General features: G+C 32.3%; 3 protein-coding genes across 7 annotated transcripts in view; all 3 read right to left on the reverse strand.

The window, feature by feature from the left end:
* Positions 1-5,131, reverse strand: part of LOC123008389 (endothelin-converting enzyme homolog) — an 11,148-nt gene extending 6,017 nt beyond the window's left edge. Inside the window, exons 1-2 of one of the 3 annotated variants that reach the window (XM_044404165.1) lie at positions 4,949-5,131; positions 1,071-1,307 (exon numbers count right to left, since the gene is read on the reverse strand). In XM_044404165.1, coding sequence (XP_044260100.1) covers positions 1,071-1,307; positions 4,949-4,960 — 249 coding nt within the window. In that variant the 5' untranslated portion in view covers positions 4,961-5,131. Of the gene's footprint in view, positions 1-1,070; positions 1,308-4,709; positions 4,849-4,948 lie in introns of those variants that run through there. The other 2 variants (XM_044404166.1, XM_044404167.1) reach the window with 2 other exon arrangements.
* Positions 5,132-8,246: 3,115 nt separating this feature from the next.
* LOC123008512 (putative fatty acyl-CoA reductase CG5065) lies at positions 8,247-16,952 on the reverse strand. 3 transcript variants are annotated; one of them, XM_044404346.1, is made up of 6 exons: positions 16,841-16,952; positions 12,183-12,627; positions 9,384-9,730; positions 8,904-9,336; positions 8,584-8,853; positions 8,247-8,532 (listed from the first exon to the last, which is right to left on the reverse strand). In XM_044404346.1, exons 2-6 carry the CDS (start codon positions 12,614-12,616, stop codon positions 8,454-8,456), a joined length of 1,563 nt encoding a protein of 520 aa, XP_044260281.1. In that variant the 5' UTR covers positions 12,617-12,627; positions 16,841-16,952; the 3' UTR covers positions 8,247-8,453. The 3 variants fall into 3 exon arrangements, with proteins under 3 accessions (XP_044260281.1, XP_044260283.1, XP_044260282.1); XM_044404348.1 differs by lacking the exon at positions 16,841-16,952 and adding an exon at positions 14,748-14,864; XM_044404347.1 differs by lacking the exon at positions 16,841-16,952 and adding an exon at positions 14,703-14,802.
* Positions 16,953-19,967: 3,015 nt separating this feature from the next.
* LOC123008479 (ankyrin-1-like) lies at positions 19,968-25,986 on the reverse strand. The gene is made up of 6 exons (XM_044404294.1): positions 25,741-25,986; positions 25,471-25,583; positions 25,266-25,420; positions 22,964-23,529; positions 20,654-20,745; positions 19,968-20,605 (listed from the first exon to the last, which is right to left on the reverse strand). The coding sequence occupies exons 2-6, from the start codon at positions 25,576-25,578 to the stop codon at positions 20,126-20,128; spliced, it is 1,401 nt and encodes a 466-aa protein (XP_044260229.1). The 5' UTR covers positions 25,579-25,583; positions 25,741-25,986; the 3' UTR covers positions 19,968-20,125.
* Between the last annotated feature and the right edge of the window lie 653 nt (positions 25,987-26,639).

Below are 26,639 nucleotides of genomic sequence, written 5' to 3' on the forward strand. Positions count from 1 at the left end.
TTGTAAAAAAAAGCTGAAAACAAACGGTTTTTCTCATTTTGACGAAGATTAGACAATATTCAGAAACAAAAAGTTACTTTTTTCTCTTTTCTTTAAATCAATGTTGAGGGTGAAAAAAAATATTTTTCAAAAAGTTATAAAAAAACCATGTAAGGCGTTTATTCCAGTTTTTGACACTACCCTTATATTTTCTGTGTGCTCATTGGTTGCTGAGATATCGATGATCAAAGACAAATGTCTCAGCGACAAATTGACATAAAGAGAACATGAAAAAAGCAAATTAAAGATGAATGAACAAGCTATCCGGCCCATGCATTGACTTAACTAAAAAAATTCCCCACGTCCGTGAACCAAAAGCAAAAACAAAAAGAAAATGGATTTTTTTCTCGCGTTATTACTTAAGATTACGTGGTAACTGTAGTTTAAAAAATGCCAAAAGTTCTCAAAACTACAAACTTAAAGCTTCAAAACGGTTTTTTTAATCTAGATACGACCATTTTTTGATGAGTTACAGCCTTTAAGAAATGTTTTTGTTCTGTTAATTTTTTGGAGTAGTGTATTTTCAGATTTCGTACATTTGTCGAAATTTTTTCATGTTTGACAAAAATTTAGCTTGTTTGACACTCTAATAAATGATTTAATAATTTTGTAACTGAGAATTTAAGGCCCTCCGCTGTGCGTAGTAGAGCTTTAAACACTTTCAATTTTTGAAATTTCTTATGTTTTACATAAAAATTTTGCTCGTTTGACACTCCAAATAATACAATAATTTTTAATTGAAAATTTAAGGCCCTGCACTGCGAATCAGAATTTAAACGTAAAAATTTAGCTCATTTGACATTCCAAATGACTTATTTCGCAATTGGGCATTTTAAAGTCCACTGTGCGTCAGGCTTTAAAAACTTTCCCAATTTCTGAAGTTTTAACATTTTACATAAAAATTTAGCTCGTTGGCACTCCAAATGACCTAATAATTTCATAATTGAGTATTTAAGGCCCTCCGCTGCGCGTTGGGCTTTAAACACTTTCTCGGTTTTATGCTCGTTTGACACTCCAACCAAAAATCTTACCCTGGATTCATGTATCCGGTGTTCCGCCGAATGAAGAATGATTGTTAAAACTACAATTACGAAGAATAAAGTCGCTATAAGAACAAGAAGGGCTTTTTCTAGCATAGTACGCTGTTTCCATATGCCGGTACCAGCATGGTACCGTATATGAGTCGCACTGGTGCTTATACCTTCGGTTAATTGTACACTATTTACACTATCGTCGTCTGTGAAGTCAGCGTGTGTATATCGAGTCATCTGAAAAAAAAATTGATCAATTTATTTCGTAGATTCGTGTTAAAGGGAGATAAACGACGTCAACACGCGCCGAAGTTTGCGATAATTGATTGGAAATGTCAAGTGGGAATTTCCAATAGGAAAAAAGTTCAGAAACCGGAATGGAAAACTGCTGAAATGCTCGAACTTTGATAAACCGAATCGATTATTGTCATCATTGTATGCTAATACTAATAACGAATGAGATTTAAATGAATATTTTTTTATGTACAAAGTGATATAATAGTTACGCAAAAATTTTAAGAAGTGATAAAACAGGTCTACGAAGTAGACAATAAAAATACTGACTTTTTAGTCTAAAAATGGGCCTACGAATACTCAAACAAAACGTAAAAATAACGCTATTTTCGACCCGATTTGACAAAATTTTAAAATATAATTCTGTTTTCGACCAAGAAACGTAGTTAAACGTTCAAAAAAAGTAAAACTAAGTTCATTTTGGTTCAATTTTATCATTCTTCGTTAGCAAAATTTTGCAAATAAATCGAGTTTTTAGAAAAATTACAGCAATTTAGTGTTTTTAGGGGAGCGACGGGTAATTGCGCTCAGCGGTCAATGGTGCTCATGTCATTTTTGGCTTATTTGAGTATTATTCGAATTTGTTCATAGACCGCCATCTAACTTTATAATAAGGGAAGTATCTCGTGCATTAGCCATGTTATTCAGCAGTGAAATATTCGAGTGGTGTTGTTTTGTGTTTTGCGTACTGCTGTTATTACTTCACTTAATGTTTCTACATAGGTTTGTAAAGTCATTTTACATTTTTTTCTTAATTAAAAAAATGGAAATACTGCATCTACACTTGTTAATTACAACGTTATTAACCATTTTTGATAAATATCCGTCTTTGAAGTTATGTCAGTGTTTTTAAAACTTCAATACAATTTGGGCAATTGCGCTCAGCCTGAAATATGCCTTTTTTGCAAAAAATTTGGTAAAAACGAGCTATGGTGTAGGTGTTCTTGTGGAAAGTGGATTCATGCAAGCTGTTCAGGGGCTGATCGTCCACATGGATATATTTATGATAATTGCAAATAAAGTTTAAAATGTTAAATTGTTATCGCAACGTAAAATTATTTTTTAAAAGGAGATATAATCTTCCCTTGCGTTATTTATTAATTTAGTTTCGTTTTTTACTCTCTTGGTGTGCATTTTAAAGTAATAGTTATCTTGTTTCAATTTAACGCCATTGCACTTACTTGCTTACTTACTTACTCAGTTGGTAAATGACGCTCTTTGCGCATCTTTTTTTTACATGTTTGGCTTTTGTTTTGAGGATTTTTTTGGTTTCTCTACATTTTAGTCAACCGATTGGCGAAAACAGAACCATAGAATATTATTATTTCTCTCAAAATTTCAATTTGAATTTAGGTGAGCGCCAATATCCATCGCTCCCCTACCTAACAAAATTTTGCAACATTTGTGAATCAATGCCTGAAAAACGTTTAAAAATGCAAAAATGTCATATTGGTAATAATTAGACGATTTTCCCTTCAGGAACGTCCTTATAAACAAAATAAAAGCACCGTCTTCTTTCTCACTTGGTAAATTTTAAACTTATTTTGACAAGATTTTGAAAAAAAAATGTGTTTTAGACTAAAACACATCTTGAAACACTCAAAAAGGGCAAAAATAACACTACTTTGGACCTAATTGGGTGAATTTTTGATCTATTTCTAATGTCACGAAATAATTGCACTTCTGACTGTGATGTTAATGTAGTGATTTTTGGGAGAAGTTTAACAACATTTTGCAAAAACATGAGGTTTTTTTTCTCAATAATGCACTTAAACACTAAAAAGACAAAAATAACACCATTTTCGGTGTAATTAAAAAAAATTAAGACACACTTTCCACCGAATTTTGCGCAACAATTGCGTTTCTGTCTTAAAACTTGCAAAAAAAAGACAAAAATGACATTACTTTTCAACAAATTTTGTGATTTTCAGTCCAAAAATGTGCTCAAATAATCAAAAATGGTAAACCATTATAGACTTAATGTGGGAACTTTTGACCAAATTTTTGGGAAATAAGTACTTTCTACCGAAAAATCTGGTTAAACGCTTGAAAAAAGCAAAATACAGTTGCTCTTAGTCCAATTTTATGATGTTTTGGTCAAATTTTGCAAAAAACTGAGTTTCCAGCTTAAAAACGTCTTTAAACGTTCACAAAAAGTAAAAATAACACTATTTCTAAGTCATTTTAGTAATTTTCTCTTTTTCCCAATTTTTGTTCTCTTTTTTAAAATATGACGCCTAAACGCTTGAAAAAATCATTTTTATTTTATTTTATATTTGCTAAAAAGTAAAGAAATTTTAATGGTGGTCTTTTTCTGACTTTTGACAATTTTCGTCTACAAATTTCCAAAAACTGTCCGTTTTCTGTTGCCATTTCTAAATTTTCCTTGACTATTTTTTTGCTGACGTTTAGTGACATTGTTTTCAAATAAAATAAAAAATCGGGACTGCCAACATTAAGACTGTCTGACATTTCCGTTAAAACAGACTGTAGCAAAAACAAACTTAAATGGTGAGTATAATTAGCCCCACCAAACAATGTCAGTTTATCATAAATAAAGAGATTTATGTGCATGTTCTGATAAATGAAACTGTCAAAATATTTTTTTAAATTGCCTACACATAGTCTATTTATAAATAGTGATACATATATTCCATTTTCCAAATTTTTTCCAAAAAAATCGCACCAGGGATTTTGTAAAAAAAGGCAAAAAAAAAATAACAGCCTGACATACAAAGCTAAAATTTCGTCAAGTAAACAACACACTACGTTGGCAACATTGTATGGTATTGAAATTTGTCAATTTTCGCAGGCCGCTTTGATCAGAAATTGAACTGATGGTACAGTATATTGCCAACTTAGATAAACAAACTCTTTGCTTTACGTTTATTTTATCGGTTAATCTTTAACACACAATAAAACTCTGATAACTGCTGATAAATCTATTTATTAAGCTTTTATTGCAATATTTAAATTTTGGATTAAATTATTGTAAAAATGTTGCTTATTAGAGTAGCAAATTGACAAATAAATAATTTTGTTTATCGATCGATTAACACTTTGTGAATGCTTCGAATTGAAAAAATTCTCAGAAATATTCAACTGTTATTGAAAAAATTGACGCAACAATAATGCATTTAAATATTTAATTAAGGCTGGCATTGAACAAATGAAATTGAAACTTTTGTTTGCCGATAGATACAAGCACAGCGCACTAGATCAATTATCCCAATTTCGTTTTGCAACAACCAAATTGACCCCGTCGTCGGTTCAATTAAGACAATGGCGGAAACGCGCCGCCTTGTGATAAAAAAAAGATCAAACAAATGACACATAAATACTCACATTTTTCCCCTTAAAGAAAAACCACAATGATAATAAATCGCAGTCGCCTTGGACCGCACCGAACAAAACACTGGCGCGTCTCTAAATTTAACAACACATGTTGTGACGTCAGATGGCGTCGTCGCAAATTTAAGGTTATGTAGAAATCCCCACCACTGACACACAAAAAAGGGATGGGACTTGATGGAATGTGCGCATGTGAATGAGGCTTTACCTTTAATTATTTATTTAATACGCACCTTGACGCTCATCTTTGAGTTTTTCACAACACTGAGAGTTTTTTTGGCACTGGCAAAAAGGCAGTGTCGACGCCCAGCGTTCAAAAATTGCGACGCTAGACGTCCTTCTGCTCGATTATTGATTGGTTGGTTCACAGGATCCTGGATTGCGGATAGGGAAAGCGAGAGCGCACAACTGGTATCGATCCGTTTTCGACTTTGGTTAATTTTCATGCAAATTTGTTTGTTTATTTTGACATCAAACACGAGGCGTGAGGATTGGTGATGTGTTACGAACGAAATTTTGGGGTTTTGTGAGATTTTCAAGGCTGGGTTAAATAACATTCACTTGCGGATACAAGGGCGTGTTTTTTGTTGTTTTTTAATAATATTGAACAAAATTCGGAGAAATGACGGTGCAAAACTGTATTATAAATCACTTTAAAATGCTCTACGAGGAGTAATTTTTCAGATCTTAAATTATCAATTTGACCAAAAACCAAAAATTATTGTTTTTTATTTGTAAAATTAACTGTGCCAACCGTTTTGACCTAGGACTCATATTTTTTGAAATATAACTGTTTTTTTTATAAAAAAAATTAAAATGGCTTTGTACCCGGAACCATAATCCGGAGCAACTCCGAGTTTGCGCCATTAAATAGATCATTTAAAGTTAATTCTGACGTTTTTTTTGTTTTTTGCTCTAAGTCTTAGGTATAGTTTTCGAGAAAAACGCATTTAAAGTTTCATAATTTTGAAAATTTTTACTGTTTAAACGCCGATTACGAAGAAACTAAAAGAGCTAGAGAAAAAAGCCTAACAGATTCGTACTTAGCGCCTCAAAATCTTTCGGATAAGATAGGTTTAAATCGAATCTGAAACATGAATAAATCGCTGTATTTGAGAGGGATTCCCAATTATGATTATGAAATCGGGAGTCTGAGGTTTATAAGGAGGAGCACGAGACACGAAAAGGAGGATGAAACTAGAAATTAGTTCAGGGCGTTTAGTAGATTTAGTAAAGTCGAGTTGTGTAAATCCAACTTTAAACATCCAATTGTTTTTTTAGAGACATATCTATCAAAAATGACAATTCTGAAAAAGTAGGGTTAAAATACTTCACATATAAAATCTATTGCGCCTGTCACGATTGTTGACACAATTTAGTTACTTTAGCTACCAACATAGACACAACTCACACACTAGAGGTGGCAGGCTAGGGGCTGCCAACTTTGCAATAAATTTAATGGCTACTATGAATTGACTGCGACTTTATGTAAAAGTGAATTTTAAATTTGTGGAATTGTTGATTTATTATTTTTGGTTATTTAAGAGTGAAATAAATAAATTGTTTTTTGGTGGAAAATTGGATTTAAAAATCTACTATTTAATAGCATCGGTGTATTGTTAGTTGCCTAGTCAAGTAATTCATTCAAAGTTTTAGCACCCATTACGGCAAACCTAAAAAAATAAAGAGTGTTAACAGATTATTAACAGAATTACAATGTCGTATGAACCATTTTTAAATAATTTGCTATTTTCAGTTATACTTTTTTAACATCAAATAAATCCAAAAAATATTTTTTTATAAGTATTTTATCTTAGTTAGCTGTAAAAATGATGAAAAACAATGTTGTATGTTGTAAAGATAACAATTATTAGAATTACACTTTCGTATGTACATTTGAATTTCATAATGACTGCTCTAATCTTTAATGATTTGCGTACCTCAAAAATTTTTATTTTTTTATATAAAAATACAGAAATAGGAACAACAGCTATGAAGTTTTTAACGCTAGAAAACTCAAGAAATAGACAATGTATATAGTTGCATAGAAAAACTTAAAAAAAGCAGTTTTGCTGCTTTTCTCTGTTTTAGAAAACGTCTACTAAAATTCTTTATAAAGTTTTTGAAACCTCAAAAATTTCCTCAAAGCTTAACGAACTATATAACCAAAAAATTAAAGCCACTAAATCAATGTTGAAATGGATGCCAAAAAAAGACCAAGATTTTTTCAAAATTGTGTTAAATATTTAACAAAAAGCCTCAGCACATAGGTAGTTATCACCTGCAGGTTAACCTAGATAATATTAAGTATTTTAGATCATAATTAATTCAAGTTTTTGTTAGTCTCATTAATTTGTATATTATAAAAGATTGTAAATTTAGTTTCGTCCTTTTACTTGTATTAATTGTTTATCTATTGGAATTGAGGACAAAATAACGAACTTCATTTTTGTGCTGTCGACTAATTCGTGTTTTTTTATTGATCACTTTCTCAATACTAAAAATACAATATTCAAAGACTACATTTACATTATTTAAATTTGGCGTTATAGATGGTGGTGATATGAGTGTGTTGTGAACGGACCACAATTTTTAATACGCTCGGCAAGGTGTTAAATGTCATATTAATAACTTTCAATACGATAGTTCGTTCACAATCAAACTTTCATAGATAGTTTTGACACCAAATTAAAAAAAAAACACCCGTTATTATTTTTACCTTTACACAACAATTCGAAAAGTTGTTTTTGATAAAAATGCAATAAATGTATATATTTTGAGACTAGTTACTACTAGTTTAGAAGTTATAGTCGAATTTATATTTTTGATATTTTTGAATTTATCAACAATTTTTTCGATAACTATTTATTGGAGAACACTGATATTTTTTGTATATGATGATGAAAATTAAATTTGCTGTAGAATGATTTAAAATACAAGTGCCTAGCGCCAATAATTCCAGAGTTATTAGCACTAGACCGCTTCGGATGCCAAAAATTGACTAAAATCTCGACCATTTTAACCTTAAATTTGAACCATACATTTTTTACATTTCTAGAGGTCTTAAGGACTCAAATAAATGCAGAAAACGACATTGGGTCTAGTTTCAAAAATTTTGATTTTTTTGAGTTTTTGAAAGTGAGCGGTAGTAGGTAAAATCGTAAAAATGGTCAATTTATCTACCTACTTTCAGTCGTAAAAATGCTTGAAACGTGATTTTCGAGACGTAAATTACACACTGAATACGATGCAACAAGTTAAAATACTCTACAATGCATACTTTTTGAAATATTGAGTAATAAATTTAACAATAGGGCATGGAGGTAGTATTAACAGGAGGAAAAAAGTGTAAATGCCGCGTAAATGCGCACTGCTTTAAAATATGTGATAGTAAATACAAAGCGCAACATGTGCTTTTCCAGTGGCGTAGTAAAATTATTTTTAAATATAGCACTCAGTATATTATTAAACTTTTCAAATTTTATAATTACGGTGATTTCTTCAGTTTGAATAGAATTGGAAAAAACAAATTTTTGGTGATACAAATTTTATTATCAACATAAACCTTATCCAGTTGAAAAATACATGTTAGTGCTACAAAACTAAAATAAATAATGTAAGATATTCAATAAACTATTCTAATATTTGTCATTTGCATGGTTTTGTCTGCCGTTTAATATTTTGATTTTTTAAGACACTTAATTCTCCTATAGCGAATAAAAAATTTGAAAAATTGGGCTAAGTGCATTGGTGTAGTGCCAACTTGACTATAGAATATATTGTGATGGCTTGAAATACTTTTTGGAACCAATACAACCTAGAAATAACATGATTGAATTTTTTTTTGCTGTGGGTTGGTAATATGTACCTGTTTAGTTTGACTTTGGCACTTGGTAGACTGCTAATGTCGTCTTTGAGCACATATTGTCTCACTCCTAGTGTAAAATCTTTTAGATAGAAATTCCAATTGAAGCCGTTTTCTGCTGTCATGTCAATTTCAAAATTGGCGCCATCTTCAGCATCGCGGACGGCGCTAACCAGTGCTGCCATCGTCGAAGTCTTAAAATCCCATTCGTTGGTCGAAAAAAATTTACCCGCATCTAACGCACTGTAAAATTTTCGGCTGATTTTCAACATTCTGAAATCATTTTTTCACACATTTGATTCAAATTTCCCGCTTTAACTCACATTGGCTTTTGTTTCGTGCAGTATAAAAACACATCTAAGAAGGCCGAAGGCAGCAAATGAAACAAGTGGGCACAGATCACGTGCATCGCACGACTGGTCCGATAGGTGAATCCCGGGTACCACGTGACGTACTTGCTGGGGTACTCTAGCCAATACTTGTGGGTCAAACGGCCGAATTCCTTCCATGAGATGGGATTGGTGGTACCACTGGTACAGTTGTAGACCCGCATGGTATTCGATGGGTGTGCGGCTGTGTGCCATCCCGCTGTTATGATGGTATTGACCACGATATCGACCGGGATTAAGTCCATGGTACATTTATCATCACATATGATCGATTTGATGGTACCTCGACCACACTCCATGAAAATCCCTGTAATCCCACTAACATTATCCACCCATCCTGGATATGGTTCCTTCCACGCAGCTGTAACTAAATTAATTGTGAGGTGGCGTGAGGGGTACCATGATGGTACTTACTGATCGAGGGGCGTACGACGGCTGCTGGGATCTGGGAGGAGCTTTCAAGAACCAAGTGCTCGGCCATGGCCTTGGTCAAAGTATATGTGTTTGGGTGTTTACCCAGAATTTTCTTTGATAAAATATCGATTCCTTCTTTTGGCAAAACGTTGATACTGTTGATGACGGCATTGGGGTCGTGTGGGGGCTCGTAGACCGTTTCATCGACTGTATATTTGTCAGAATTGCTGTAGGCTGTGGAGACGTGAACGAAACTTTTCAAATTTTTCATTTCGCGGCAAAGCTCGAGTACCTGTTTGGTACCCAAGGTGTTGAGGGTGACGGCGTTTTTCAAATCCTCGTTGAATCTAGAGGTAAAATAATATTGATATTGACATTGATACTAATTATGATATTGATATTGAATTAATTTGGAGGTAACAACCAGTTTAGATGTGAATTTTTTAGTTATCGCTTCAACCGAGTTGTCAAATTTTTATTTGGTTTGTTTTTCTCTTTATTCATCTTTCAATTTTGTCTTTGACTTACTTTTCTCCGGTTTTTAATACGTAATTTTAAATTCCTGCGTGAACTTTTGTGCTTTTCCGTTTTGTTCTTTTGTTGTCATTCTATTTTTTTAATTTCTAAACCAATTTTTTACATTTTGAATTTGTTTTGACTTTTGATTGAATTTTTGAGTTTATTATTCATTTCTAAAATGACATTATCAGATGTTGATATTGATAAGGCAATTTTTGTTTTATGGGTTTAAAAATTGATACTGGTTGTGATATTAGTACTGATATTGATGTTGATATTTGATAATTCTGTAAAAACAACCTTGTTAATTTTTTGGTAACAAATTATTGTAATAAATTGACAATATAGGTATTATTATCAAATTTGATGATGATAGTAATATAAATACTGATATTGATGTTGTAATTTTTGTTATACTGAGATAAAAATTGATATTGATAGGACTGACATTGACAAAAATTGATACTATTAATTATACTAATATTTGATAATTTTGTAAAAACAACCTTATAATAATATAATTATTTATAGTTGCTAATAAAAACAAATTATGTAATAAATTGACAACACAGGAGATAATTGATGTTGATATTGACATAAATACATGTAGCATGTGTTGCTTATTATTGTTACTGATGTAGAAATTAATACTGGTACAGAGTGGTTATAAATGATTTTCATCTAGCCAGCTTTGGAATTTTTTTGCATGTAACTTTATTTGTGCCGCTCTACTTTTTTGAAAGTTCTAGTTCTGTCATTAGTGTCACTTATTAATTAATAAAAAATTGTTGTTAATTAAATTTTTATTGTTTCAACTAATTTCTAATAATAATTGATAATAATGTATACTTTGGAAGAAAACAAGTTCATAATTGAAGTCTATTTTCGAAATGGACGCTTAGTAAACGGCGATTTTTTAATTTTGAGTTACAACAAGTAGGTACCCCTATTTTCGTAAGGCGGCATTTTTTATTTTACATGGAAAATTCACAGCTGGCTAGATGAAAATCATTTATAACCACTCTGTAGTAACATTAGTACTAATATTGATGCTACTAATGGTATTGAATATTGATATTGAATGAATCTTGTGGGAATAGATGTTGATATTGACAAAAATACTCTCTTTGACAATCGAGTTGACAATGAAATTTTTGTTTATTTGATTGAAAAATTGATACTGGTAGTGGTATTGGTACTGATATTGATATTAATAGTGATATTGACATTTAATAATTCTGTAAAAACAAACTTCTTAATTATATTCGTAATGAATTATTGAAATAATTGACAACACGGGCATTATTATCATCAAAATTTTCGATACCGATGCTGATATTGATATAAATACTGATATTGATATTGATATTTTTGTTATATACTGACTTCAAACTTGATATTGATAGAACTGACCTTTACAAAATTGATACTAATAATGATAGAGATATTTGGTAATTGAAAATGATATTTTTGTTGTATTAATTTAAAAATTGATACTAATAATGATATTGATATTTGATTGTGTAAAAACAACTTTGTTAATATAATTGGTGATGAATTATTATAATAAATTGACAACACGGTATTATCAAAATCGGTGATATCCGTGATGATACTGATATAAAAACTGATATTCGTATGTCTATTCCAGTTGCAAAAAATATTGATACTAGAAGTAATAGGTATCTGTACAAATACTGCATATTTTGAATTGATACTAATCCTGATATTGATATTAAATTTCAATAATTAGGTAAAAAGAATTTGTATAATTATTATCGTATCAAAAATGGTAGGTAAAGTAATATTGATATTCGATTAATATTGTCATCATTGTCGTGCATATCATTAATAAGGTTGAAATAAAAATATTAAAGAATTATCAAATTATTTTAACATCACTGAAGAAAGTTCGAAATATCAATACTGATAATTTAATTTAAAATTGTTATTATTGTTTTGATGACATTTACTTCTGAAGAACAAACTTTTTCGCAATTGTGTCATAGTGCGAGAATATTGATAAATAATATCACAACAAGAAAAACCCTAAAAACGCTATTAACATCAAGGTAAACGTTTAAATATTAACGCTTATCGTATTCCCATTTTCTTATTAAGTATTGATATTTCTGTCTATCTTTATCATTGGTAATGCAGTATTTTTTCATAAATACTAACCTCCAAATAATAATGTGATTGTGAAGTTAAATTGGTAAAACTGAATTAATGATTGCAGAAAAATTTCCAATGTTACCAACTTAATTTCTCTTTGCTTACTTGACTGTGGCAGCCGAATGGAAAACAATATTGCACTGCTCGACTATCTTCTCCTTATCTCCCTCCGATAGCCCCAAATTGGGGGCTGAAACATCCCCCGCCACCGCCTTGACTTTTTCAAAAGCGTCTGGATTTTTCTCGCGAATCCGGTCAAAAACCGGATTTTTCAACAACTCCTTCAATCTGTGTTCGATGCTCATTCCGCGTTTGGGCCGCATTAAAAGATAAAGACTGTCGAGTTCGTCGCAAGTCCGGAGGAGTTTCTCCACGAGGGCTTTGCCCACGAATCCGGTGGCTCCGGTGATGAAGATTTTCGCATCTTTGTAAAATCCGGTGATGCTGTGGGAGGCGATCTCGGTGTTGTACATATAGTTGTTGTTGAAGGGGTGGGACGAGGGGGTGTAGAAATGTTGTTGCGGTTTTGGCACGCCCATTTTTGGTTGATCTGACGAGAAATGGAACATATACAGGGTGCTTTCATATTTTTCAATTTACAGAAAGTAGAAATTTTTCAAAATAACTGAAATTATCCACAAATACAGGTGCGCCAGAACTCGTGCCCCAGAAAAAAATGCCATATAAGGTAAGATACCAGGAACATGGAAAAAATGTTAAAAAAAATTATCTATGAAAATTTCGAAGTTATGAGGGTTTAAAGTTTGCAGTTTGACTCTATTTATTTCTGTTGGAAAAATAATTTTCCAAGTTTTTTTGCTACAGTCTATTAGAAAAGGAAGCAAAAAATCTGTATTCTAAATTGTAACTCTGTTCAATGTTATTTGTGGCTTTTATTGGCAAAATTTTTGTCCATTTACTAAAAAATTGTAAAAAAATATATACAAGATCATCAGTATCAAATGTTAAATGTCAAAAAATAAATGTCAAAATTTTTTGACAGATAGAATTTTTTAAACATTTTTTTCATGTTCCTGGTATCTTCCCTTACTTGAAAATTTTCTCTGGGGCGCGAGTTCTGGCGCACCCGGTAGGACTATTTTTTTGTTCTGATATACATTTTTAACAGTGCTTTCTAATCAAGTCTTACTTACGGGTGATTAAGATAAGTAATTATCTTACTTTAAGGTTTTATGGATATCCAAATAGTTTTTATTTGTTTTTTACGAGTGAATTATTGTGTGAGCTTCGTACAAATATTTTTTAATTTGTTAAAATATCTTGCAAAAAACTATAAATTTTTAATTTTTAATTTGATATTTAACATATTAAAATTAAAAAACATACAGGCTGTTTCACATAAGACTAAAATAAAATGCAGCACAAAATACACTACATCTACAATACATGTAAGAATGTATTTTATGGCTTCTTATACGAATCAGCTGGTATAAAATATGAGTTTCCAAAAAAAGCAATACAAAATTGCAATGTTTCTAGTTTGATTTATAAAATAGTGATAAAAATTTGAAAAATTTTAATTATACTACCTGATTTTTGAAAACAAAAAGTATATTTATTATTTTTTTTACTAGTTACGAAATATTATTTGTCTAAAAAGCATATGCAGGGTGAATCTTCTAAAAGCATATTTGAAGTTGCATCGAAATTTAAAAGTAAATAAATAATAAATTTTTAGTTTGGAAAATATGTAAAGTGTGAAATAAAAGTGTCAAAAGCTATTTTTATTATTTAAAATAAAATAAACTTACGTGATACACCCAACCAGAAGTTATATTTAAATTTAGCAGACACTATGTTATTATGAAAACAAATTTTTATTTAAATAACATAAAAAAACTTTTGAATTTGTAATATAGTGTTGTATTGTATCGTTGTAAGTTTTATATACATTTCTTTTTATTTAGAGGAGTATGATTCTTTCAACGAAAAACTCAGTTATTTTTAAAACTACTTACGGGGTGTTTTCACGAAATCATATTTTAGTAGCATGTATTTTGTTTTTGTTGACCTAAATTTTAATGCAAGGCCTACTTATGATCCCGGCTTATCCACCCACGTCTACTTTCACATATAGTTTTCCAAAAGAAATTATAAAAAGCTAATTTATGGGAAAATGTCAAGTGTAAAACTTTTCCAATGATCGTCAAAGTGGGACACCAATAATAAAATTCAGTCTTAACACTCCGTTAAAAGTGTGTTTAAATTAAATGTTCCACACGAGTGACCTGTTAATTTCTCGTAAAAGTCGACATTTTTTCCTAATCTTTTAATCATGGCCAAATATTAGGTAGCATTGTTCACAAAACAAACTGTGGTCACGCTGATTTGCAATTTCCAAAATTAAATTGAACAAAAACAATTGACCTTTGTGTGGATTTCTAATATAAAAAATTAATTTTAATTGGCTATTGTCGTCATTCTTGTCTCTTAAATAGCCTTTTCACCCCCTCACAAGTTCCAAATTAGATTTATCGATCGCAAAAATTCTCAATTATTAAATAAGCCGTCATCTAATCACGCCATCTGTCCTCTGTTTACAAAATTTTGATTTTATGAGTCGCACTTAAACCGCACGTGTGGGACACTCACTCACACACTCACCTATTTTTTTCCGAAGAAAAAAAAATATCAAGTCGGCACACTCACCGAATCACAGCCTCCTAGTGCCCGAAGCTTTACCGCGACTGAATTTAAATCGCCATAGATACCATAAACTACCCCACCTGTGGAGCACCTTCTCTCTTTGTCTTTCACGAATCGGCCGACTTTCCACCGCGGTCGAGAAGCTCCGCCCGCTGAAGCGCCTAGTAGGCCATGGAACGGCCGCGGTGGAATTGCACGGATTTTCGACGATCGATGGCACGGCCATTGATTTTATCGGACTTAATAATTAATTTTTAAACACCGATTGGGTGCCGGAGGGGGTGGTGTTTTAAACAAAAAATTATACAGAGTGAATTTGTAAATATGTAGCAAAATTTTTAAATTAAGTCTATACCGGGAGGCTTTCCTAAAACTGTCAAAGATTTTTACAAATGGTTATATAGGGTGACTCTTTTTAATTTTTAATTTCAATTTGCAATAATAATATTCAGGGTGATTCTTTTATAAATTTTCAAATTGTCAGGTTTTTTATTATTTACATACTTATTTTAATGATTCACCTAATATTAAAATATCATCTGCCTAAAACTGACAAAATTTTGACAAAATATTATATCGGGTGGTTTTCAAAAAGTTTAAATTTAATGCTTTGCCCAAATTTTTTAGTTTGCATCGATTTATTGTCTAGTGAAACATATACAGGGTGAGTCTTTTATGCTTACAGAAGTTTAGCATTAAATTTAATTTTTGTTTTATTTATACATATACAGGGTGAGTGTTACAATAAAATTGTATACCGAAAACCAGGACGAAGTTGTATTAAAAAAAAATGTGAATTAGGTGAGTCATTTATTCTCTCTAAAATTTTAAATACAGGGTGTTTACAATCTTGAGTTGCAAATTGACCTAGTAATAGAAGAGTACAGAAATACTGTAACCGAGAAAAAAAACTCACACGGTTTGAGGGTCACTGGAATTTTTTCAACAAAAAAAAATCGTATCCATGACAATGAAAGGAAAAAGTCACTTCATAGTTTTGACACTGTCATCATTTTATTCGCTTTTGCTTTAGTTTTTATCAAAATTCAAAGATTTTTTGTTTAATCTCTTTCAGAGAAATGGTTCCCAATAGGTTTTAAACGTTTTTCTTTTTTTTTTAAATTTATGAACATGGATGGCAAAAAATATTAAAATAATAAATTGGTTGTCGTAATTATGATTTAGAGTGAAACACAAGGTAATAATATCTAATGGCCATTGCTGCAGCCGAAACAGCAGTTCTCAAACAAATAATATAAAATAAATTATTTCTTTTTACACCGTAAATTTTCATTTTATATAGTGTATTAGTTTTCTTCTACCGTAAATATCATCTAATTCAAATTTCACCCTCAGGACGTAAACACCCTGTATTTATATACAAGGTGATTTTTTTAAATCATAAATTAAAATAGAAGAAATAAATTTAAATTGTTTCTGGAAATTTTTTTAAAATACAGAGTGATTGTCTTAAAAGCGTATTTGTTTAAATGATCTCCAAGATATCTTAATTGCACTTGGACTTTGTATCGTCGGAACCACTGTAGAAAGTACGGGATTGTAGGTCACTGGCATTTTGTATTAATTACAATTTTCTACAATTTTAATTAATTAGTAAAGAAATTCTTATTATTCGGCTTATTTAATTAAAAAATTGTTTTATTCAATATTGATCGCTAATTAGGAAACCGTTTTAGAATAAATTTCTTGGCAAAAAATCATGTTAGAGATGAATCCGGTCAATAACTGTCTGTTGAGCCACATTTTCGCCGGTACTTTTCCACAGTTAATTGTAATTTTATGAAAGTCATACCAACATAAAAAATAAATTTAAAACACAAATAGAGGCTTTATAGGTGTCAAAGTTCGAAATATCACCGAGTTCAAGAAAATTTAACTTGGCTTTGATATCAAAAAAATAAACAATATGTAAGTCGAGGTGAAATTAAGTTTTATAAAATCTTGTGTCAACTTGGATTTGGGTTAATCCCAATTTTTACGAATTTTGCGTCAGTGCACTTGAGTGCATCCCAATCTGGGTCAAGGGGTCACGCAAAACTCCTGGTCCAATTCCAACCCTCCACGCCAGCACTTACCCCGGATTTGGTTCACTTGAATTTTCCAAAACTTGCACTTAAAGCCTCAAACTTATCATTTTTTGAACCGAGTCGTCTACAAGCCCACAATGAACTGATGCTGGTCCGGGTGTCCCACTTTTGCGGAAACCGCCGTACCAGAGAGAAAGCAGGAAGAAAGTAGTGTTATGTAACGATTGGTACATGCGATGATCTAGAAGGCGGGGCGMGGGCCCGTTGGGCCCTCGCCAATTTTTCCCGATTTTTTTATCGAAGGGTTGAGGGGGTCTCTTGAGCCCCCCTTGAAAGTCAAATTTTTTTTAATTTTTTCTTTTTGGGCGCAAATGATTTCATGGGTTTTCCCGAATCGGAATTTGGTTTGGAAACGTTGACTTTCATTTTGCTACCGGAAATTTCGAGGGGAGGGCGTTACGCAAGGATTTCTAACAGGTCCGATTCTTGTATTCGAGGCTTGTTTTTTTCGGTGAAAACTTAATGACTGTTATGAAAGGGGGTCTTTGCTGTTCTGAGTATTTGAAATTTTGTTTGTAATGAAAGTAAATATGAAGAAAAGTAAAGCCTAACCTACGCAAATGTAGTATTTTATTTTATGGTCACGGTCAAATATTAAAGCAAAGATTAGGGACTTATGAAATTACAATGCCATTGTAAAGTAATAAACTTTTAATCTATTTCCTTGAATTTAAGTTCGCAATGACAAAAGAAATTGTAGTTTTGCGGAATTTATGAAATTTTTTTCTGCGTAAAGAGCAATGTCCCCCCAAGTGGGGGAACTTTATTTATTGATATTAGATCTAAAAATGCAAAGTCACTGCTATTAAAGCAAAAAAATATAAATATTATTCAACATAACTTGTAATTATTTGAGTCTGGAAACGGGAAAAAACAACAACAATTTCAAAAGTCTAGGGTTCGATCCCGGGTTTGGCCGTCTTTTTTTTTTACTAGAATTTTAAAAAATTAGAGAAGCTGTTTGCCAAAGGAATTTACTAAATGTTTTTTTCTAAGTTTACTATGTACATACATGGTGGTTTAGAAACAACAGGCAAAATTTTAAGTGAGTTAATTGTTTTTTCGGTAACGGTGCGAGTTACAAAAAAGTTTATTAAGACTTTTGTGTTGTGTATGTCCTGATCTAACACCGTGTAAATTTTTTTCTCTAATTTAAAAACCAGCTTGTATAACAATTTTCAAAAGTGCGTATAAAAATCTTGTTTCCGAATCTTACTCACACACTTTGCATTATTTTTTACACGGCCTTTAACACTTGCAAGGCTATTTTTTTAAATACAGAGTGCTCCAGAACTTGCGCCCCAAAAACAATATCAAGAACATGGAAAAAAGATTTAAACAAAAATCTATCTACAAAAATTTTGAATTTATTAGAGTTAAAATTTTGCATTTTGACTTTATTTATTTCTGTTGGAAAAAGAAGTTTTTAAGTTCTTTACTACAGGCTATTAGAAGAGGAAATGTGGAAGCTGTATCCTAAATTGCAACTCTGTTTAATGTTTTTTGAGGTTTTTATGGCAAAATGTTCGTACCTATATTAATTATAAAAAAAACATATACAAGATTATCACTACCATTAAATAGACATAAAAAAATGTCTAATGTTAAAGTTTTTTGACAGGTAGACTTTTTTAAACATTTATTCCATATTCCTAGTTTCTTATCTTACTTGAAATTTTTCGCTGGAGACGAATTCTGACACACCCTGTATTTATTTTATTTAAATTATACCAGTCATGTGGTCTTGATTCAAGGCCCTGTATTAAATAATAAATAAAGTAACACTCTCTTGTTTACTGTTTTTTGCAGAGCAATACCTATTTGTTTTTTGGAGAAATATTTTTGCCTTAACATCCCGTCGATGATCAAGGTTAATAAAATTAATATATTGAATGAAAAATAGGTGTAAAATGATTTATTTTCCATGATTTGCCAACTTTTTACATGTTTTTTATCTTACTTGAAATTTTTCAGTGAAGGCGAATTCTGACACACTCTGTATATCCTACACAAAAAGCTACGTTATTATGTATATTTACTTAAGTACTTAATGTGAATACAAAACGGATTTTTTATTTGCAAATGATAACAAATATACATTTTTTTTCAATTAAAATTGATAAAAAAACTAGACATAAAATAAACTGTGGTTAAATACGTAAGAACAATGTTATCATTGTTTATACTCGAAAATAATTTTAATCGAATTTGTGGCCAATTGATGTCAATTTTTATAGTTTTTTTCTTTTTTAATTAATACCATTGACAATAAACAAAAAATCAAAATTTTGTGATTAGATAAGAATTATAAGTAGGTCAAATGTATGGAAAATTGTAAATCAGGTTTTTCAATTAATATTTAATATTTTGTTTTCGACACGTATTTTGTCACAGAGTGTACTCACATTTACATAATTTGGAAAACATATCTAAGTATATGACAATTTTTATCTCAAAAACTAAGCCTAGGTAAACACATTTAAAATTATAGGACATTTTTACATTAGATAAGACTAATTTTGTTAGCAAAATTTGCCCAAACTTTACATATTTTGGAAAACTAGTAGGTAAGTAACGAATAAAAACACATTTGGAATTCTGAGATAAGTTTTAGCAAACATAACAACACTTGATAACATATCAGTAAAAGCTGTAGGGAATTTGGCAAAAAGAATTTTCAAAAAAAAATCAATTCAATTGTCATTCATTTAACCCGAAAATATTTCTTAAGTGATCTAAAATACAAAAAGTCTAGTACAACAGAAATAGTGTCGCGCGCTGTTTGCGCCACTATTACATTAGGACTGTAGCTCAAAATTTTATTTAATGTTTTGGACCAAAATGAGGCAAGTAAATTTTTTACTTAATTTTTTGAATAATTTTTTGTAAGACTAGTTTAAGGGAATGTCACTTTTGTTTTTCTCAGAAAAAAACTGTTCAAATGTCATTTATTCAAGCCGCAAATATTTAGATTTTTCTCAAATGATTTGAAATAGTGTATGGGGTAGCTACAGCCCGTGGCAGAAGTAGTGTCGCACGTTGTTTGCGCCACTATTATCAGCTGACTGTACCTCAAACTTGTATTTAATTTTTTGTACCAAAATAAAACTCCAAGTCTTTAAGATATTTTATTATTCGGTGATTACAAATATATAAATTTGACAACAGAACGATAAGGATAAAAATATATAAAACTACGGCCTACCGAAAGGTTACAAAAGGCGTAATACCAACATCGGAATCAAGGGATCAAAAAAATGGCCCAAAATCCAATCAGCTATAATCAAATAACAGATACTTCTCTAAACATTTGGGCAACTCGAAATTCGGCACCGAATCGATCAATTTATTCCCGCCCAAAAGCCTCCTCAAAAACACCCTCACTTGCCTCCTCAAACTCAACGGATACTTGGCCAACTCCAAAAGCGTCGCTTTCTGTTCATGACTGATAACTGAGTTTCTCCTAATCATGCAAACATCAAACGATTCGCTAGCTTCGAGCAAGAGGAAAAAAATTGAGTCGCATTTGGCCGAAATGACGTTTTGGAGGGAATTGAGGATGCCGTCAGGATCACGAAATTGCGTTTTCATCACAACTTTGGCACCGTAACGGATAAGGAGGTTGACCACAGCGAGACTAGGGTTGGTATTACTGGCGATATATTCCACTAAGACGGGCCGGAGTTGCGAATTGTGATCGTAGAGGTCGTTGTAGACTTTGAGGTTAGGGTCAGCGCCAGCTTTGAGGAGCATCTGGAAATTGATTGGGTTAGAAAGTGGGCTGTGGGGAGGGGGTGTTACCTGGAGAATTTCGTAGCGGTTGGGGATGTTGTCAGCACATGCAACGTGGAGGGGAGAACCAATGATGGGGGAGCTGCAGTTGACGTTTGCACCTGGAATTTACAAGAAGTTACGCAAGGGTCTACTCAGGGGACTATTTTGTCCAATATCGCGAAAACTAGTCGACGTAGCGGAAAAATAAAAACAGATTTATAATCGTCACGCAATTTTATGTCAAGTAAAGCTAATTTCAAGACTTAACGTTTCATTTGTTAAAGAAATTTTTTTTATGATTGAATCTAACATTGGTAAATTTTTGTTGATATCTCGAAAACTATAAGGTGTAGATAAAAAATAAAAACAGATTTGCAATTCTGAGATAATGTTACGTAAGGATAGACTAGTCTTATTCTGATTTGTGTCTTTGTGTGTAATAAAAAAAATAAATTGAAACGAATTCAGGCTTAATTGATTACTCGTATCAACCAAACTTGATAAATTTTTGCCGATATTTTAGAAACTATTAAACTTAGGTAAAATGCAAAAACACTCTAAGTCAAATAGTTTCACAGAAACTGGTCAAAATAGTAATTACTTAAAAATATTTTTTTAAGAATATACAGGTTGTTCCGTCTAAACCCCACATTAGAAGTATTGGAAGTTGGAATAATCGTATTTATTTGAAAATTTGTACATAGCCATAAACCATTAAATCCTCCCAAATGAAAATATTTTCAAAATGGCGACACTTTCGGTTATACCGGAAGTCAGTCTCAACTTTCTCATTTTTAATGAAAAGGTATATTTTTTAATGCGTTTTTGGATTAATCGGGTTATTTTAAGGGAGTTTTCATCAGCTTTTCCTATACCTAAATTCAGCCGTTTTTGAAATATTTGGAGTTTTTAAAAATTTTTTGGATCTGCATTTTCTATTTTAAAAATCGGTAACAATTTTTAAGATTTTGAATTTGTTTTTTTGGCGTTTGAAAAAGAAAACTTAGATCCTTTTTCTGGTGTTCTCAAATTTTGAAAAAAAATAACATATCCCAAAATTTTAAGGTTACTTTTATAATAATTCAAATACTCAACCCAATTTTTTCAAATGAAATACCCCAATTTTTATTTTACTAAATAGAAGAGAATTTAATTGTACATTGACCTGTATTAACATTCCCTATACGTAAATTTAATAATTTTCAAGTTATGGATTTTTTTTAAGACTACAGAAAATTTATTACTAGCCACACCCGTTTTCACATAGTTTGTTATAGAAATTAAAAATGTCAAAATTGTTTCTCAATAAACGTGGACAGTGACTTATTATTTGACAAATAATGAAAAAATATGGAGAATCAAAGTTATGCAAACTTAGTTATTATTGATAGGTTCTACCATGCGATTATTATTTAAAGCTAACAAGTAAAAAAAAAATTTTTGTTTAATGAACGACATCATAATTTTGTTACACTCTCCATAAATACAAAATAAATTAATTAAATCTAAGTTTGAGTAGCTTTGACTCTCCATATTTTGGCACTATTTGTTAAATAATAAGTCACTGTCGACGTTTGTTGAGACACAATTTTGACATTTTTGATTTCCATGGCAAACTATACAAAAACGGATGTGGCTAATAATAGATTTTCGGCAGTTTTAACAAAAAGTCATAACTTAAAATTTAGGTGTAGGGAGTGTTAATACAGATCCATGCAGACTTAAATTCTCTTAAAATTTTAGGGTTTGTTATTTTTTTTTTTCAAAATTTGATAACACCAAAAGAAATATCTAAGCGTTCTCTTTCAAACGCCAAAAAAACGAATTCAAAATTTTAAAAAATAGCAGAGTTACCGATTTTTAAAGTGGAAGGTGCAGATCCAAAAATTTTTGAAAAACTCCAAATATTTTGAAAACGGTTAAATTTAGGTATAGGGAAGGCTCTCTTAAAATAACCCAATTAATCCAAAAACGCAGTAAAAAATTTAGCTTTCCATTTAAAATAAGAAAGTTGAGACCGACTTCCGGTATAACCGGAACTGCCGCCATCTTGGAAATATTTTCATTTAGGAGGACTTAATTCATTATGGCTATGTACCAATTTTCAAACAAATATGATTATTCGAACTGCCAATACTTTTAATGTGGGATTTAGACGGAACACCCTGTATATTCTTTAAAAAAATATTTTTTAATAATTACTATTTTGGCCAGTTTCCGTGAAACTATTTGACTTAGAGCAAAACTAAAAACAGATTCGGAATCCTCGGAAAATTCTGCGTATGACCCCACTAACCATCTAATCTTTTTAATAAGCTTTAAACAAATATTTTCTACCTGATCGTATCAACAGCTCGACAATCTTGGGATCCCCCTTCAAAATCGCCAGATCCAGTGGGCTGGGCTTCCCCAAATCATACTCCTCGTCATAATTCAACTTCGCCCCTTGCTTAATCATCAGATTAATAATCTCGTAATTCCCCGAAAGCACTGCATAGTGCAAAACAGTCCTGTAGTCGTGCCTCTCATCCGCCATTGCGTTCACATCGGCGCCATATTTGAGCAGAATCAACGCCGCCTCCATGCCCTGAGGCTGTCTCACCGCCTTCATCAGGGGGGTGAGTCCGGACCTGTCCCTGCTATCCGGATTGGCCCCGAATGTCAACAACAATTCCAAAAATTCCAGATCCGTAACTAGATTGATTTCGGCCCCGAAGAAGTACCGCTTGTTGGGGTCGGCCCCGTGCTCCAGGAGCATCCGCGCGATGTCCATGTGTTTGTTGCGGATGGCCAGACGCAAGGGCTCGTCGCATTGCGTCGTCCGGGGGAAGTCCTCATCGGTGTTGGGCCGGTAGTTGACTTTCGCCCCCGAGAGAAGGAGCAGACGGACCACTTCGGTGTAGCTGGGGGAAAGAAAGAAAGCGGTTTTGAGCATTTTGTGTAAATTTAGCGTTGGGAGATGGCCAACAAGCCAAAAATAACACAAAGTCGGTGGTTTTGAACTGGAAATGTTTGTTTTGGTTGGAATTTTGACTGACAAAACGATCAAAATTTGGGATTTTCAACAGAATTGCGTCAGGGCTGGTTGTGAATTTCATATTTGTTTAGAAATGATGTCAAAACGAGTGCTTTCATAGTGTAGTAACATTTATCCAATCAAGGTTGGTATCTTTCATTTTTCTTAGTGAAATATTTTTTTTCGTAGTTGGTTAAATTAGAACTGTCTAATCAAAACTACTCAGAATAGAACAATGATTCTTTTAATAAAGCAGTAACATTTATTTTTGAAAGGTTGGTACGTGTCAAGTTGCTAAATATCAAATGGAAATGATTTTTGCCAAGTTATTATTAAAATGTGTTTATTTATATCTGAATAACTGCTTTAAAAAGTTCAGAGAAATTGGCTTTTCAAGGTTGGTAGTAATAATTCCTTTGTTAATTAAACTTATTATAAAATATGGTTTATTTTGCACGCAATGTTAAAGAGAGCTTTTATCAACTTATTTCAGTAGATAAAGTAGTCTTTTATCGTATAGTAAAATAAAGTAATTTTTATCTACTGTTTATATTTTTTCTACTAATTTCAGTAGATAAAGTGGTCTTTTATCGTTTAGTGAAATGAAGTAATTATCTATTGGTTATATTCAAGAAATTCTGATAGGTGAGTACAAAATAAAACGAAATATTATACACGACGATAAAGATTGTTTATTTACTCGTGAAAAAAGTCCACTCGTGCCTTTGTCACTCGTAAACTTAACCTTTTCACTCGTAGATAAACAATTTCTTTATCGTCTTGTATAATAAATAACTATTTATCATTAAATCTTTGAAATGAATGTTTTAATAGACGTGGTAATGATTGTTTTTCTAAGGTTGGTAATTAACAAACTATAAATTCCCGATTCTTTTGTTGTTAAACTTTAAAAAATCAATCAATCAATCAATGTTAAACAAATATTCTAAAGGCCCTGCAATGTTCATTAGATTTTTATTATAAAAAATTGTTTTTACAATATGTCATATTGAACACTTTTGTGACACCGTTTTTTGCGACATTTTATGTCGACATTTTATGACTGCATACTGCCGTTTTTAAGTGAGAAATTGTTGCAGTTTAACGTATTTCACCGAAACTAATGCAATTTAAGCTATTTTCGAGCAATTTGGGTACCAAATGTGTCAAATGTCAAAAATTTTAACTGTCAAATATAATAGAAAATTCAATTTAAAAAGCGCTCAATAGAAAAAATAGTATAAAAATGCGTGTTACAACCTCTCATTGTGATACTCGTGCATTTGTAACACTCGCCACTGCGTGGCTCGTGTACCTACCACAATGAGAGTGTTTGTATCATTTGTTTTTTAATATACTATTTATTGTTTAATTTAGTAGAAAACACATTTTTGACCCAAAATTGCATATTGTTACTAAAATATTCAAATGAGTGTAACCGAGGAATATAAAAAGTTAGTGAAATTTATTTTTTTAAGGTTGATGTCCTTAAAAGCCACTGTCAAAACATGACATGAAAGATTGTTTCCGCCGACTTTGACTACAAAGAACACAAAACAAGAAATTGTTAGTTCCAATATTGCCACCTTTTATCAGAGCAAAGCAAGCACACCCTGTATATACCCATGTTCCGCTGAAAGGTGAAGGGGGCTGTATCCGCATTCGTCGACAGCATTGACGTCTCCACCTCTTGTCAACAGCAATTGGGCAGCTTCGTAGTACCTTTGCCATACAGCATAATGCAAGGGTCGCAACCCTTGAGTGACCGGTTCGTTGACCTGCAATCCTCAAACCTCAAAATCTTTGCAAACGTCTGAAAAACTTCTACCTTTGCCCCACAGGCGAGCAAGATCCGGATCTCGTCTAGTGGCACCATCCGGATAATCGAGTCGGCGAGTTCCCTCTGGAGAGGGTTGGTAATGCACTCGGTCGGCATCACACCTAGAAAAACTCGGCGTGAATTTCCGCGACCTTGGTTTATTATTAAACGTTTCGACTATTTCCAGAAAGTCATTATGGGGAAACAGCTGTGCGTCTGTTTGCCAACAAACGTAAAAAAATTGGCAGAAAATGTCGTTTCGGCCATTTGGTATCTTACCCAGTGCTCCACTGATGTCCCTTTTTTAACGAAATTTGCACCCAAAGACACAAAACTTCCCAAAACGGGTTCCTCTAGTCGGAGAAGTTGGGATCGTGTACTGCGCGATTGTAAAATCCCGTGGGAAAACTCGGAAAATGCGGGGAAAATAGTCAAAGGGTCTATAGCAAACTATTGCGAAGTAGTTTTTATCAACGATTTTGCGTCCCGACGCTTTAGTTTGGCTCTCGACGTCAAACTGAATTGAATCGTCGACGATTTTCTATTTATAAGCGTGTTTACCCTTCCATGTTGTCTGGACGCATTTTCCCAAATGTCATCGCGATTTTTCGTATATTTACGCAATAGCGACAATGCCCACGTGAAAAAGCAACAACGTGTGTAATGACAACACCGATATAAATATCTCTGAAGGGTGGAAAAGCCGGAAAATTCGATTTTCCAAAAGGAGTATTCAACTGGACGACTAGGAAACTGGCCACTGGCCAAGTACGAAGTTGGGCTTTGTTAGGTGCAAATTTCGCAGTTACGAATCGACAACGAACAGCACGTGGAAACGACCTTTAAACTCAATGACCCCAATTTTACCCCAAATTTGGCAAATGTGTGACAAAGAGGCGACGAATTCCCCACTCTCCTCTACTAAACCATCCCCAAAACCATACTTATTTTTTTATTCGCCCATAAATCATGCCTCCAAAACAAATAATTCAGTTGACAAACAATTTGTTGGATTTGAAATAAAAGGTCACTGCCTTGACCCCAAAATAGCTCCCGACAATACGCGTTGTTTTCGTCCGTAATTATTAAATTGCGATTTATTGGATGGGAGAGACGCAAAATCGGGGTCTATTTGTGGAAATAAAGAAGCTAAAAATAGATTTTTAGCGTTTTGAACT

This window comes from Tribolium madens, unplaced genomic scaffold, assembly GCF_015345945.1.
Source record: "Tribolium madens isolate multiple individuals breed KSU strain unplaced genomic scaffold, Tmad_KSU_1.1 Scaffold_71;HRSCAF=194;Tcas5.2_LG6, whole genome shotgun sequence".
NCBI classification, from domain to species: domain Eukaryota; kingdom Metazoa; phylum Arthropoda; class Insecta; order Coleoptera; family Tenebrionidae; genus Tribolium; species Tribolium madens.